At 40.8% G+C, this 16,870-nt stretch overlaps 1 protein-coding gene and 1 long non-coding RNA gene across 2 annotated transcripts in view; one reads left to right on the top strand and one right to left on the bottom strand.

The window, feature by feature from the left end:
* LOC146523742 (uncharacterized) overlaps positions 1-16,870 on the bottom strand; it is a 91,112-nt gene that overhangs the window by 9,716 nt on the left and 64,526 nt on the right. The gene's annotated exons all lie outside the window — the stretch shown is intronic.
* The window catches only part of LOC146523743 (protein NLRC3-like), a 183,412-nt gene that overhangs the window by 157,007 nt on the left and 9,535 nt on the right, over positions 1-16,870 (top strand). The window contains exons 2-8 of the mRNA XM_085154041.1: positions 5,432-5,528; positions 9,422-9,553; positions 9,638-9,736; positions 9,893-9,982; positions 10,747-10,848; positions 12,183-12,296; positions 16,763-16,839. Of these exons, the coding sequence (XP_085010167.1) occupies positions 9,465-9,553; positions 9,638-9,736; positions 9,893-9,982; positions 10,747-10,848; positions 12,183-12,296; positions 16,763-16,839 (571 nt within the window). The 5' untranslated portion in view covers positions 5,432-5,528; positions 9,422-9,464. The remainder of the gene's footprint in view (positions 1-5,431; positions 5,529-9,421; positions 9,554-9,637; positions 9,737-9,892; positions 9,983-10,746; positions 10,849-12,182; positions 12,297-16,762; positions 16,840-16,870) is intronic.

The following is a 16,870-nucleotide window of genomic DNA, read 5'->3' as shown; positions in this document are numbered from 1 at the left end:
ACAGGTTGTTAGCATAGTCAGGATGCTTGATGGAAAAAAGGATGCTTGATATGAAAGGAAGGTTGGAGATTGGCCTATAATTAGCTAAGACTGCTGGGTCTAGAGATGCTTTTTGAGTAAAGGTTTAACTACAGCCAGCTTGAAGGCCTGTGGTACATAGCCGATTATTAGAGATAGGTTGATCATATTTAAGATCGAAGAATTAATTAATGGCAGGACTTCTTTGAGCAGTTTTGTAGGAATGGGGTCTAAAAGACACGTTGATGGTTTGGAGGAAGTAATTATTGAAGTTAACTCAGAAAGATCAATTGGAGAAAAGGAGTCTAACTTAACATCAACGGTACTAAGAGTAGCTGTAGATAATATTACATCTGTGGGATGATTATTGGTAATTTTATCTCTTATGATAAAAATTTTATTTGTGAAGAAGTTCATGAAGTCATTACTAGTTAGCGTTAAAGGGATGGTTGGCTCAAAAGAGCTCTGACTGTTTGTCAGCCTGGCTACAGTGCTGAAGAGAAACCTGGGGTTGTTCTTATTTTCTTCAATCAGTGACGAATAGTAAGATGTTCTGGCTTTGCGGAGGGCTTTCTTATAAAGCAACAAACTATTTCTCCAGGCTAAATCGCAGCCATCACTGCTGCCCTTCACTATTCACTCTCCCACCTGGAAAACAAAGACTCCTACATCAGGGTACTTTTAATTGATTACAGCTCTGCTTTCAATACAGTGATCCCACACAAACTCACTCACAAGCTGGCAACACTCGGCCTGCACCCCACCTTCTGTGACTGGCAACAGGACTTTTTGACTGGCAGGCCTCAGTCTGTCAGGATCGCCAACAAGACTTCAGCCAGTATTATCACAAACACTGGCGTCCCACAGGGTTGCGTCCTCATCCTCTACACCCTGGTCACCCATGACTGTGTCGCCTCCAACAAAGATAACATCAATTTGAAGTTCACGGATGACACTGCAGTGATCAGTCGCATCACTGGAGAGGGCGACGTGGCATATAGGAGAGAGGAGGCTGGTCTGGTGTCAAGGTGTGAGGACAACATCCTCACCCTCAACACTAATGAGACAAAGGAGATGATAGTTGATAGATGCTTTTCTCCTGTTTTGGCTTCCCTTCATTGGCTTCCTGTTAAATCCAGAATTCAAAATCCTGCTCCTCATATACAAGGTCTTAAATAATCAGGTCCCATCTTATCTTAATGACCTTGTAGTACCATATCACCCTATTAGAGCACTTCGCTCCCGCTCTGCAGGCCTACTTGTTGTTCCTAGAGTATTTAAAAGTAGAATGGGAGGCAGAGCCTTCAGTTTTCAGGCCCCTCTTCTTTGGAACCAGCTTCCAGTTTTGATTCGGGAGACAGACACTATCTCTACTTTTAAGATTAGGCTTCAAACTTTCCTTTTTGCTAAAGCATATAGTTAGGGCTGGACCAGGTGACCCTGAATCCTCCCTTAGTTATGCTGCAATAGACATAGGCTGCCGGGGATCCCCATGATGCATTGAGTTTTTCCTTTCCAGTCACCTTTCTCACTCACTATGTGTTAATAGACTTCTCTGCATCGAATCATATCTGTTATTAACCTCTGTCTCTCTTCCACAGCATGTCTTTATCCTGTCTTCCTTCTCTCACCCCAACCGGTCGCAGCAGATGCCCCTCCCCTCCCTGAGCCTGGTTCTGCTGGAGGTTTCTTCCTGTTAAAAGGGAGTTTTTCCTTCCCACTGTCGCCAAAGTGCTTGCTCATAGGGGGTCATATGATTGTTGGGTTTTTCTCTGTATCTATGAAGCGCCTTGAGGCGACTTTTGTTGTGATTTGGCGCTATATAAATAAAATGGAATTGAATTGAATTGAATAGTGGACACGAGGAAGAAGAAGAGGCCTCACCAGCCGCTGTTTTTCCCCGTTCCTTGAAGTGGAGAGGGTGAGCAGCAGTACCTGGGCGTCCACATCAGTGAGGACCTCCCCTGCACACTGAACACCACACAGCTGGTCAAGAAGGCTCAGCAGCTGCTATATTTCCTGAGGAGGCTCAGGAAATTTGGTATGTTGGCCAAGATCCTCAGCAGCTTCTACAGCTGCATTGTGGAGAGCACACTGACCAGCTGCATCACTGCATGGTACGGCAGCACTACTGCTATGGACCGCAAACGCCTGCAGAGTGATAACAACTTTGGAGAAGAGCATCAGGACCCCACTGCTCTCTCTGCAGAGCATCTACCATCACAGAGTCCAGAGGAGAGACACACCTCTGCCCTCGAGACGAAGGTTCAGAAGTGTGAAATCTAGAACATCCAGACTCAACAACTCCATCTTCCCCACTGCTATCAGACTCCTGAACAGCTGATCGACTTCAAACTGCAGTTTGCACATCAGGTCACTTTGCACAATAAGTTCATTTTGCACATTAAACTCTTTTGTACATCAATGTACATCGACATCTGCAGACCACACGTGTCTTCAATTACTTATTTGTACTTATTTGCAGTTATTTATCTTTTTATTTTATTTTTTTAATTATTTTTATCCTTATTTTTATCTTTTTATTTATTCTTATCTTGTTCTTTGAACCCTTATCGAACTTGGCATTGTGCATGCTATTTCTTCTGTACATATGACAATAAACGCTTTGAATCTTGAATCTTTGAATCTTGAATCTGTAAACATCTGTATGTTTCAGCTTTGTCCTTCAGTCACAACATGGTTCATCTTCATCTTAACTTCCTGTGAGCTTCTATCGTAGTTAAAGCTCATGAATCCTCTGGACATCAAACACTGATGGTGTTATTGGAGCTGAGTGAAGTTTGATGGCTTTATTATCCACGCTGTGACACATGGCAGCTGTCAGAGCAGAACACATGAAGTCAGCAGGTGTGATTAAATTCAGGGACACAGACCCGATGTTGATCCTCTACCTAATCACACAAGCCAAGGTGTGAGAACGGGTGTGGGTCGCAATCAGCCAAGGTTTTGGGTGAACCCATTGTGAGACCTAGCCCCACCCTAACATGTGATTTCCTGTGAAATCACATGTTGAAACGTCTTCAATCAACTTAAAGAAGTCCAGACGCTTTTCTTTCCAAGCTCCTTCGACTACATCATTCATTGAACAGCTTCCAGCTTCTTTTGCTTTGCTACAGTTTGGATGGATTTGCATTTAAAGATGCAACAAGACAAAAATGGTTAGGGTCAGGAGGTCAAAGGTCAGACCTCCTGTGGGTCTGAGGGCGGCCTCATGCTGGAGAAGGATGAAGGAGTCTGACCTGAGCCATTTTTTGACATGAACACATCAGCACTGCTATCAGTGAGCCTAACGACAGCCGTTAGCATCATTTCAGTGTTTCAGTCATTTAAAAACACTTCCTGTCACTTTGGTGGTTACAGTGACATCATGCAGTTTGTGTTTTGACCTCCAGAGGGCGACAAATCAGCACAGACAGAGAGCTCAATTCAAACTTTGCTGCCATCAGTAATACTTCTTCAAATATAATCATCAGTGTTTGAGCAGTTATGATATCAGGGACAATCTAGACATGTGTGACAATACTGAACATGTCACACGACACACCTTAAACTAGAGGTGGACCGATCCGATATTACGTATCGGTATCGGTCCGATACTGACCCAAATTCCTGGATCGGATATCGGCGAGAAATAAAAAATGTAATCCGATCCATTAAGTAATAAAAAAGCACCTCACAAAACTTGCTAACTCGGCTCATAACCGTAGCACGTTGCAGCAGTGTGGTCACGTGATAGAGCGGCTGTGTGCTACCAAACCAGCATTTATCCCAGAGAGAAGTAAAGCAAGTGTGTAAGTTCATCTCTGAATGTTTGTAAAGCATTCCAGCGTTAAACTTAACAACCAATATATGGAGCGACTGCCTCTCTCTCTCTCTCTCCTGCTCCCACTTCAATCGTGAAAACTGATCAATGATCAGCTGATCGGCATTTCTGTCGTGAGTCCGTGTCTCTTCTTTGTTTTTGGCCCACTTTGCACCAGAAAGAGGAAACCAGCGGCTGAACAACAGCAGCACGTTTAACCTTGATAAGCTGTTGTTAGAATTTATTTTATTTAATATTACTTTCTACACCAGGATCTTTTTCTACGCAGCTGACGGCTGGTAACTGTGCAGGGGCGGATCTAGCAAAGTTTAGCCAGGGGGGCCGATAGGGCATGAACAGGGAAAAGGGGGCACAAAGACATACTTTTCTTTCTTATTCTCATTTAAAATGTCGAGCTTTTATTAAATAATTATCTGACTCTTACACCCAAAGTTTTAATCTGATGTAAAATATATATATAAGTCCATTACTGTATATAGTAACTGTTAATTCTAATATACCCTAGTAAGCTATACTACTTTTTCCTTTGGGAAGGAACCATCTGTGCAGTCTGCAAATCTGTTGAAGAAAGATGTTGAATCCATTTAATTATTCTTGAAAAATAATTTATTTCTGTGCATTTTCCCCTTGCATCAAATTAAATTTGATTACATCGATTAAGCATCATGAGGTGGAGGGTGGTTCCCTATTTTTTTTTGCTGGGAGTTTGCAACCCTATTAGTTAGGTTGCTTAATATTTCTGCTAAGTACTCTTTAAAATACCAGAACAGGGAGGATGGAGCAGGTTTAAGTTTATTAGATTGATCAGTGTTGCTGAACTATGAAATATTTTGGGTGCAGTGTATTTTTTACATACAGGTATAACAGAATAGATTTAGTGTTGTTATTTATTTAAACTTGAGTATAAACTTATACAAAATGCAGCAAGATATTAAAAAACGTTTTATTGATTAAAAAAACAGACTATATCGGATTCATATCGGTATCGGCAGATATCCAAATTTATGATATCGGTATCGGTATCGGACATAAAAAAGTGGTATCGTGCCATCTCTACCTTAAACATCATGTGATCCACTCTCAGTCTGCACTTTGATTCATTACTTCAACAGGTTGAAATGAGATTTGAAGAAACCTTCAGTGAAATAAATCTTTCATGGATTCATGTGAGCAGCAGATGAACTTTGTACCAACAACATCTTCAATAACAGAGTCTGAATGAAGCTCAGGTGTTGATGCTGCTCACTGATTGGACGGTTGGTTTTAGCTCTGCTCTCAGTCTTTATTGCACAGGTGAAGGTAGAAAGTGTGACTGGATCTATAGACTGGAAACAGAGAAACATGCTGAACATTTGAAGCTTTGCAGCAGAAATGTTCATGTTACAAATACAGCAGAGCTGATCTGGGATCAGTGTGTTCACACCTGCAGCTACAACAAGGTTTCATGTCTCCACACGTCAGCATGTGAACTTTACTCTGACTCAGTCTGAGCAGTCAGACGGCATATTTTTAAAGTTAACACATCAGCACACACAGAGCTGAGCTCCTCCCAACTGTGCTAAGTTTCAGGTGGAGTCCCGCCTCCTTCCAGGAAGCAGCTCACCTGTGTGTCCGTGTTTAGTGTCCAGGTGTGGAGTGGAGCTTGTTGTTGGTGTGTGAAGAAACTGTAAGTTTGCTTTGTTTCCTCCTTTAACAGTTTGTCTTTAGGAACTTTGCTGTTTGTTCAGATCATGTTTGATTTCTTCACACAACAAACTGTGTGTTTGTATTTCCGGTCTCTCCATTAAAGTCAGTGTGTAATGTTTTCCTGGCTAACATCAGCTGTGTGCAGCTTAGTTCCAGCACAAATCTGCCGCTCCATAGTTCACGGTAACGGACTCACAGCTGGACCAACGAGGCCGAGTGTGTCCGCCACTCTGAGCTACGTTCCTGTTTTGTGTACTTATAGTTTGTGCTGTGTCCCAATTAAGAGAGTGCACGCTTGAAGCACGTGTACTACGCGTACTACGTACGGTGCGTACTATAAGTACGAGAAGTGCAGAAGTGAGAGGTTTGTGAAATGGGACGGTCTAGCCTTCGTCACGCTGCTCAGGTTGCCTAGCAACCATGATACTAACAGCAAGAAACGTTTCATACAGCTTTGTTTGACAGAAATGAAGGAGAAAAAATGTTTTGTTGCTCATCCATTTTTTTCATGACATCACTTTGATTAGTTGAGTATCTGAGGCTGAGACCACAGGACTGTAAAACATGATTGTTGGGCTTCATTTCTGTACTGAACAGTCATTTTAAGATTAGTTAGTAAATAACAATTAGCTAATGTTGATCATGAGACTAAAATCATCTCACTGTGATAATGTAAATATAATATGGCCAATATTATATGTATTGTCAGATTATTATGATATATATATATCTTAATAATCTTAATTATATATATATATATATATATATATATATATATATATATTACAGCAGGAAGCTTGAACTCTGTGTCAAAGATTCAAGTAGAAGTTCTTTATATTTCCTATCACCTTAAATCTTCACTCAAAGACAAGTATCTTTGACTGTGTATATATAGATGTATTATATATGAGAGACAAATGTTGTTCTTTCAGTATGTTGGCATTACTAAATTTGACTCAATGCTTACATATATGTGTAAAAAGCAAATGTACGAGCTGTGAAAACTGTGTCTGATAGAATGAAGAGTAGACTGATATATGAAATATTCCTTTATTGGGTGAGAAAATCAGACCATGTCATAACTGCTTTAAGTCATACAGAATAGATATCAGAGCCTTAAACAGGCTGACTTCTGCTAAATGGGTCAAACTGGGCAGAAAGTCTACAAACACATAACATCCTTATAGAATATGATGTAACACTATAGATCAACTTACCTCAGAATATATAACGCATATAAACAATTACAGCAATATGATGCAACAAACACAGCAGTGCTACTAATCCAAAATACTCAAAGCTTCATAGAACTGAAACAAACATTTATTTTTAGCTCCATTCTGCTGCTGATACATACTTTAGGTTTCTGAATATTAAACTTGTTGCTGCCTTTCATAGTGTGTAACTTGAAGGCCCTGAGTACTTTCTCCCACACTGAAAACACTGGAATGATACAATTATTTGAACATTACCTAATAAGACTGATTCAGGACAGACAATTAGTTATGTTAAACTTTCCTAGCAGTCCTTCACAAACAGGGAACAGTCTGTCTATTCTCTCCATCTGTCAGCTGCTGCTGGCTCTTCCTCCTCCTCTTCCTCACACACTGCTGAGTTTGTCCTGGTGGATCATCAGGGGTGCAAAGCACAGATGATGTGCAGCAGTGGGTCCCTCAGTCTGTCCTCACTCTGGACACTTGCAGTTGTCACACATGGAAATCAAATGTGTGATAAGCTGCAGGATTCAAACACAAGTGTAACTTATAAATACATGTTCATACTTTTATTCCACAATCAGAGAGAAAGAAACAGAGACAGAGTGCAGGACAGACAGACAGGTGACAGTCTCAGGTGTATTCACTGCTACAAACAGGAGGATTTAGTGTTTGTGTTATTACGAGTGCTAAACAAGAAGAGTTCCCAGATGCTACAGTGGACACATGTGTGACTCCTGTGATTAAAGCATCTTTCTTTCAGCTTAACAAGTGAACCGTCAGCTCGTTCAAACACACGTTAAAGTCCGTTTGGCTCGACACCACCGAACAGAGGCAGCAATATAACATAGCTAACATTAACAGTGCAGTGAATCCTGCTTGTGCCGTGATATTCAGGACTGCAAACCGAGCAGCATCACTGACTTTCAGCTTTTGTGTTTGTGGATATATGACTGACTTTAATTATCCACAAAATCATCACATTCTCTGTAGGATTAAGGTTGACTATACATATATATATATTGAAGTAGAGGCTTTAAAAACAAGCAAACGCTGAAAGTACAAACATCACTAATGTCACATAACTTTGCCGACATGTGGCCAAGAGTAATGTTTTAATGTTCTTCATTATTAAACATTTGCACATAAATAAGTGACATAATATTCAGTACTTACTTTTGAAGGTTTACTCTTTGGCCGCTCCGCTTCTGCCGTCTGCCGTATAGGGCTTTGGAGTTGATGTCACACCGCAGTGCATTGTGGGATTGCGGCGCCATGTCAGAAGGCCACAAATCAAAACAAACACACTGTGTTGGAAGCAGGACTGTCAGAACCATGCTTAAAATCAGCGCAAAAGACAAAGGGCTGTATCGCGACCGATTGCGCCAAGACGCCAAAAGACGGTACTTGGACAAAATAGCGTGCATCGGTAATGTGGACCCGTATGAAATAAGGCGGCGGAGCGGAAAGCCAGACAGCCTACCGCCGTTGTCCTATCCCGATATTTTTGCGTATCTTGTCTGTGGAGTCAGCGCATACACGGCGAATCATTTTCGGAATTATAAATTCCTGGAGGCGCACATCTAATTCACAAACGGTTGGGTACAAGATTTGGCCGTTTTTAAGCCTCCACATTGTGAGTACGTTGACCATATGACCAAGATACAGCTTGAGGTTGCACATAACATTGACTTCTCCTCAGCAGCTGCCCCAAAAATTGCTCTAGATGAACAATTCACCATTGATGCAAGCTGTGCGTTGCCATGTAAATAGTTTGCATTTCATGTGTATGTACTTGCTAAGTACATGTGAACAGATCTTGAATAAAAAAAAAATGAACATACTTTTCTTTTCTGTATTATTGAAACCACTTTACAGAAAGTACAATTATTTACAATGAACTGTACATGCAACACAGCAGTTTTATGAATATTCAACAAGAGCAAGTTTCATTTGGCCCTGGTTTGACAACCACACTGGGGCACATATTCACCAAAACACAGCACACCTTAACAATCTTATCAAGCAGTGTTGTGCGCCGGTCTGAGTTTGACACAGGTATGTCGTCGTGCCCCATGTGCAGCGTTGGAGCCCAGTCTGGATTTGTTACATCCATTTCATATGCTGGTTTGAATGCAATAATGCCAAATAATAAGCCTCTCCGTCAACATGACGTGGTTCTGCAGCATCACACATTAGGATGCTTTATCTAATTATCTATGACCTCAGCGCATTCAAAATAACACTAAACGCCTATTAAGAGAGATATGAATTTATTTAGAACTCACCAGAAAGAAAATCCTGCGAGCAAACCAACAAAAATGGCAGAGAACTCGATATCCACTCGTCTGACCTCTGCAATCCAAGCTTGACGTGTTCGTTTAGAAAGTTGTTCACACCTGTTGAACTGACTGAAACTTCTAGTCACCGTAAATCAGTGTGTGTCAGTGAATGCATCGTGTGTGCTTCGTGGCTCCATCGATTGGACTGATAGTAGAGCAGCTGATGGCAGCTTCGTCTGCCTCACACTGCTGTCTGACTGCATTCAGCTGACACTGAGATGAAGCAGGAAAGAAGCAGCTGATATTTGGACAGCACACATGATGGAAAGGAGGATTTCAGTTGATGTGCACATAAATGATTTGTGTTTCCTCTGCAGGTGAAGGTAGAAAGTGTGTGTGAGCTGATGTGAATTGAGCAGCATGGATCAGTGTGAGGACAGAGAGGAGGGAGTCCCTCCCTCTAAAAGCACTCTGTGTGGGGAACATGAGAGCCAGACCAAAGCTCAGAGGTGAGATGACCATCTCTAACTGTCCATGACTCTTCTCCACGTCACAGCTCAGCACTCACATCACTGCTCCATCATTATTCACAGGAAACAACCTGGACCTCCACCCAGAAGTGTGTCCTCTAAGAGCAAACGGGTGAAGGATTTATTTTGTAATTTAGGGCGAAAGAAGTCATCTGACGAAAAGTAAGTTCATGTCAGTATTAAAATGTTTGAAATTTTAATCAGCTTTTTACTATTTAATGATTTAAATAATATACTATTTACAGACTTTGTTTATACTTTTTATGTAATGTATTGGACGCATTGTAATGGACACGTTTCATGTTCACTTACTTTTAGCGTCAATCAGAAACCATCCAGCTCTGTGTCCTTAAAGAGTGACCGGTCCAATCATCTACGCATTAATTTTAAAGACTCTGCTGCAGAGAGGTGAGCTGTTAGTAACAAGAACTCTCTGATTTAAATGATTTTGATGTTTCCTGGTTTCTAAAATGCATCTCTGTAGCACAGCAGTGTCTCCAAGGACACACAGGCTCCGCTGTAACTGTCAGTTTATCTGGTTTTAAGACACATTTGGACACAATTGGCTGTTTTTAACTATGTATTTTAATCAGAGGTGTAAATTTAGACCTCACACATCTGGATCCTAAACTATGATAGAAACAGCTGCTAGCAGTGGGTAGTTTGACTTTGATACGCTGCTCTAGAAAGCAAACAAAGGTTTGTGCAGCTCCTCTTCAGAAAAGTGTTCAGAGAGCAGCTGCTGTATTAGACAAAGGCTCGTCGTGTGAGCCCAGATGTGTGTAACAGCTGGATGAAGGAGAACTATCACAGTCACGTCTCCATCCCGCCTTTATTAATGAACTTCCTGTTGCTTGCAGATGACAGGAATACAAAATGTTTGTGCCACGTGATGCTGCAGGATTTGTTAACGTGTCCATGATGGTAACATCTCCTCGTCTAACTGTAAACACATGAGCGCTCCTAACGGCAGCTATCACAGCCACACAGGCAGACTGTGTCTCACTGTTGCATTCAGGGACATTTGTTTTCCTGTAAAAAGCTGAACTCTAATCTAAGAGGACTGTTACTGACAGGAAACAGCTGCATTATCTGCAGTCTGTGTGATCACAGCTGCTTCAATCACTTTATCAGAGAATTGATCATTGAATAAAACATGTTTGTGTCTGCAGAGGTCAGAGGTCACAGTCTGCAGGATCCAGCTGTCCGTCTGTGAGAAGTGACTGCTCCATATTTCAACCTCCAAACTTCAGTGGTGAACCTGGACACACGAGGTCAGAGACCTGTGATGACTCCTTTACATGTTTGTGTTTTCCTGGATAAATATGACCAAAGATTCATTAAAAAGATAAAAATATTAGACTTTGTCCTGTAACGCTGTGTGGCAGGCAGGATTGGACCCAAACACAACAGGATGAAGTCAAAGAGGCAGCTTTATTTCAGCTGTGAACATGCAAACAGCAGAAATAAGAAAACATAACTGTAGGTTTGCAGTGAATGAAGCCTCAGCTCGACGCTCCACTTTGTCCCTCTTTTCCTTCTCCAAACAGCCACATCAGGAGTCTTTGATGGAGTTTTAAAATATTTCATTACAAATGTCCAAAGATGGGTTCAGGATACCTGAATCCACAATTATTAAAGCTAAAATAGTTCACAGGGTTTGGACTTTGTTAGGTGACGAGAGAACATCAAAGTGTTTTTTATCTTCAAAGAGTATTTTTATCACTTCAGTTGCTCTCACAGCCCTGTTTGTTATTTTACCAGAGCTCTTATGTTTCACTCAGTGCTCCCACCAAACACCTTGGAGGACACATTAGTGTGATTTAGATTTCATTGGTGTAAACACCAGTCACACAAGCTAACCCATGGAGGCAGCAGCAGGCTTTGTGTTTGGTAAAGTCTGTTGGCTTAAACTAAGAGAGTTTAGTTTGTTAGCACAAAGAGCTGTCAGCTAAAGCCCCGAATGCACTTTGAATACAGATGAACTGAGAAAAACACTTTAAATACAGCAAACAGTCAAACTGACAACATCTTTTTCTGCTGATCATCCACAGCAGTACATTTAGCATTCATGCTAGCAGCAGGCTATGACTGTCCACTCAGCACCAACACAGGTAGGAGTGAGCAGTGATGAAGCAGGACTGTGGGCAAGTTTGAGCTACAATCCTATTGGCTTCTCAGTTTCTCCAAAGAAAAGGGGAAAAATTCTTGGTGTTGTGAAGATGTGAGTTGGTCTTGTTGTCGTGGGGCTGGAAGGATGCTGGCAGTGAGAGGCTTTTCATACAGTGTTCAGTAACAGAATGAGAAGAAAGCCACTGCACATGAAACAAGGTGCTCGTAGTGTTTGTTTACTGTGTTTGTGCCACAATGTCAGATCAGTTGTAGATTCACATGCAGACTTGTTCAGTGAAACCAATGCAAGTACTGCAGTACAGAGCAAAGACTAAGCAAAGGTGTTATTGTAAACTTTAACAAAAGACTGTTATGTGACAAAGAGTAAGTACATCATTTTTATGAGTTTCAGTTTGTTCATCATGTCTTTAATTTAATATTTCCAGTTTTTCCTTCCTATCTCATGAAGCTGTTACATTTATTGTTTTTCTTTTAGGATCAATAAGAGGCCAGAATCTCCTGGACCTGAACCCAGCTGTGTTTCCTTAAAGAGCAACATGTCGAAGGATTTTGTTGTAAACTTTAAAGGATGTTCTTCTGCTGCTGAGAGGTAATGTGTGTCTAGATGTTGTTCCTGACTCTGTGTTTTTGAATAAATCCTCATGTTTAATATCAGCTCAGCTCAGTGTCTTTGGGTCTGCCAGATCTCTTCCTGTCACAGTTTGTTTCTGAGCTTTTGATGGTGAAGGCCCAAGAGAGGCTCAGTCAAACTGGCGATAGCTGTGTCCCAATTCAGGGGCTGCACACTTCGGAGTACCCGGCCTATGTAAGGCCGGTCACTCCGAAGAGCGAGAAGGGCAGAAGTCTGAGACTTGCAAAATGATCTAACTTCCATCGCACTGCTCAGGTTGCCTAGCAACCTTGACACTAACAGCTAGTAACATTTCATACAGAATTATTTGACAGAAACGAAGGAAAAAAATGTTTTTTTATCAGATATTTTGATTTGTTGAGTATCTGAGGCTGAGACCAAGGGACTGTAAAAACATGATGGTTGGGCTATATTTCTATATCCAACTTTATTTTTAAGGTTAGCTAGTACAGAGCTTTCCAAAGTTTGGGGCCCACCCTCTGGGGGAAGCACAGAGCCATTGGGGGGGGGGGGGGGGTATGAAAAGGAGAAGCAAAAAGAAAGAATGCTTGGATGCTGCTGGCATTATTGACAGATTCTTGACTTGGCTCCCACACAAACGCAAAGCAGGAGATGAAGCAACCAAACCAACTTCATTCTAAGGAGATATTAGCTCTTTATACAGTAAAGTTACAGTGGGATACAAATAATATTAGGCTGATCCTGCCACGATTTGTTCCCCCTGTCTAAATCATGGACAAACAGCATCCCACAGTTGTTTATGTTTTTAAACCCATTTTGCACAGAGAGGCATTTTTTGAAAAATGTATTGATAGCAATGTTGAATATTATTTCACAGGAAAAACTACACGTAAAATAATCACACCGTGACGCCTCTGCCTTTCTAAATAGAGGGACAGTAACTGTGTGTGTATATGTTAGCGTGTAAAACCTGAAGATAGAGACACAATACTGTTAATCTGACTATCTGCCATTCTGCAATTCCTCTCATGTAAAAAATAATGTGGCGTACAGCGTAACGTGAAAAAAGGAACATACCTTTGACATTGCGTGACAAACTCTATTCCTCGTCCACACGTGAACACAAAAAAAGAGTTTTAAAAAATCTTCGTTTTTAGTGATTCGAAACACCGTTTACATGTGGACAAAAGGCCCAAACACGCAGAAACAGCTGCGTTTTCAAAAACACCCATGTAGGTGTGGACGCAGCATAAAAGAGTTAGTAGTTTATTTTATTACTACCTGTAATTTATTGCAGATTACTTGTATTTGCTTAATTGTTTACTAAATATTTGAGGTGTGAAATAAATGGAGCAAATTATGCGTGTGTGTGGTTGGAGGATGTGTGTATGCGTGTGCGTGCGTCAAAGGTCAGGGAGTAAAAGTGTGTTTTAAAGGAGGTTTAAAAGCAGTGAGTGAAGGAGCCTGTCGAGGTAAATCCTTCCATAACTGATCAAATTCAGTTGGTGATGTAGGCTGATCCTGTTTCTGTGTCATTGATGCTGTTCAATCAGGTTCTGTGAGAGAAACATAAAGAACTGTTTTCCTCTTAAATTAACTCCATCTATGATAATGTTACAGACTAACAGGACAACCATAATGTTTGTTGCCTCGCTGTTTTATTAGCCATAGCAGCTAACAGCTACCTTAATTCTAGCTTAGCAGACTGCTAATGTGGCTATGGGCTAAAGGTCCTTTGGGAGGCTCCCTTATTTCCACAGGGGTTGCAGCAGTAGATGGATCCATGTGTTTGATGCTTCCTGATGCAACCCTTCTAGTTATCTGGGTTTGGGTTTGCTTTTTTACATTTAAAAATATTTAATTTGCTTTGGCAGATGAAATTACAAGTTTACACAGTGCTATGGACCTCCGTGTGAAATCAAGCATCTGGTTCACAGAGAGGATAACCCTCAAATGGGCTGTACAACATTATATAGGGAGACAAAAACAGAGACTATCGTAGCCATCGCTCTCTCGCATGGACGTGGCAGTCTTGCTGTCTGCTGCGAATCCTCCCCGTACCTCCGTGACCTCGTCTGGTATCTGCTCCCTCCTCTGTAAGAGACAGTAAAGGAAAACACGTCTCTGCCTAGTCTTGAAAATCTAATCTTATCATCCATTGTTCTTCTAGGGCCTCTTCTTCTTGTGGCCTCAGCTAACTGCTAATATTTAAATGGCTAACATTAACATGTGTGCCAGCCAGGGTTTTAATAGTTTTGCAATTTCATTAGTTTTTATTTTTTATTTAGTTTTGACTTCAATTTTCAATTTTATATCAGTTTTAATTAGTTTTTACCAATTGTTTGCTAGTTTAGTTTAGTTTTTATTTTTTTGAAAATCCTTAGTTTCAGTTTAGTTTTGATTAGTTTCAGTTATAGTTTTAGTTGTGTTTGCAATAATTAAGTGTAACAAAATCCCAGTTTCATCATATCAGTCATTCTCTTCTGCTTATCCTTGGGTATGTTGCTATTCCAGCTACCATACCCTGCACCCTGGACAGGTCACCTGTCTGTCGCAGGGCTAACATGCAGAGACAGACAACTCACATTCCCACCTATGGGTTCTTTAAATAAATAAATAAATAAATAAAGGCAGATGAACAACCATTGATACCAGGCAACTATAAAATGTATACCTTTATCGATAAACTTTTTGAAGGCAATTGACTCACACAGTTGTGTAGATATCCCAGTCCTGTTGTCTCGGGATGCATCACGCTCCCTTGCCTGGGGTTAGCTTCTGTTTTCTGGGGATGAGGGTTGAGTGTGCTCCCTTACCTTCTCAAGGTAAGCTAGGTTAGCCTTCTTGTGTGAGCTTTACAAGTGCACTTTAAGGTTTGTGGGATTTTTTTCCCTTTAGAAATGTCCCTCATAATTTGTCTGTTTCCACTACAAGACGCTTGCTTTATCCAAAACACAGTCATATTCAAAGTAATCCCAAATTGGACTCTGGCGCTTTCTCCCGACCTTTCCTGACATGATTCTGCGCGTGGACGGAGCAGCAACACAGACGACTCGACTAACGTACTGCCACCTGCTGGCATAATTAGACAGCAAGAAAAAAATCTGTAAACTAAACTTCATTTTCACCCTTGACTATTGTATGACACGCACACATCAATGAAAACTAAACACATTTTTACTATAAATTCAGTTCATTTTAGTTAGTTTTGTGAACACTCATTACAGTTTTAGTTAGTTTTCCTTTTTTTGTTTTTATTTTTATTTCCATTAACGAAAATGTTTTTTCACTTCTAATTTTCGTTATTTCGTTAGTTTTCATTAACGATAATAACCTTGGTGCCAGGCAGGTTCACATTTATGATGAACTATGATTAATTAACTGATGTTGAAACTGGAGCTTTACTGACCTCTGAAATTCCTCCTAAAGTGTTATTCAGTGTTGTGACAGTCAGCTGCTTCAGCTGCTGCTGGGATGGGCTGTGGCAAAGAGAACAGAGAAAATCAAAATCAGAGTTTTTCTCTGAATTAAAAGCAAGGAAACAACAATATATTCTACATGGTGAAACTGATGGTTTATGGTGTTTGGGTCTGTTTTTCTGTATTTATGCAGATAAAGTGTAAACTCAGATGAATTATACCATCAAATGTTAAAGGAAAATATCAGGGTGAGTGTCTGTGAGCTGAGAAGGACGTGAAGCGAGCAGTTTATCCCAGAGCTGAAGCTGCTCTGTGTGCAGAGATGAGCTCAGATTCCTGCTGTGATTGATCAACAGTCACAGAAATGTAGACTTGTAGTTATTACTGCAGTATGGTCACAGCAGATACTGATAAACATGTATTATGAGGATGGATGATCAAGTTTCTCACTCTCTCCTTTAAATCTCAGTTTTTTTCCTCTTCACAGTTTATCTGTTAATTTATTAATGAATAACACTGAAAGAGTTTCTGTTATATTTTCCCTGGAACATCACCTTATTAGGGCGGCATTAGGAAATAGCCCCCCTCCAAAGAATGAATAAATGAATGATGATAATAATAAAATGATTAAAAAGCAGAGCTCAGAGTAGTAGAATGGTCAAACATGGATCCACGGGTGGTTCAACTGCATTTGGTGACGTGACTAAAGCAAATCTTTCAAATAATCCCACCATCAACGGGATGTTGTCTCCTTTACTACGGTTACTTTACTTGGTCACCGTGTGAATTTCTTTGAAATGAACCAAATTCTTTTATTTGGTGGTTGTTGCATATTTAACCTCTGCAGTCAGGAAAGGAGGAGATGAGGCCTCAACAATGTTGGGTTGTAGCTGTGGTTCAGGTTAGAGTGAGTGTCCATGCAATAAATGTAAGTCAGTGAACTGGAAACATGACTGTGTTCAAACTTGTTTGTCCTTTTTATAATGAGTCTAATCAAAGGTGTACAGAAGTATCTCCACTTTGACTTTTCTGTGTCACCATCAGAGCTTCTGCACAGTGTGGAGAAAGATCCAGAAGCAGAGCTGGACTGCAGACAGCCAGTCAGAGCAGCTGTGTACAAAGTAAGACTGAACATCTGTCTGCTGATGGACT

Source organism: Neolamprologus multifasciatus, chromosome 3 (genome assembly GCF_963576455.1).
Source record: "Neolamprologus multifasciatus chromosome 3, fNeoMul1.2, whole genome shotgun sequence".
In the NCBI taxonomy this organism is placed as follows: domain Eukaryota; kingdom Metazoa; phylum Chordata; class Actinopteri; order Cichliformes; family Cichlidae; genus Neolamprologus; species Neolamprologus multifasciatus.
Note: the sequence above shows the minus strand (reverse complement) of the source record. Positions and strands in the feature narration are given on the sequence as shown.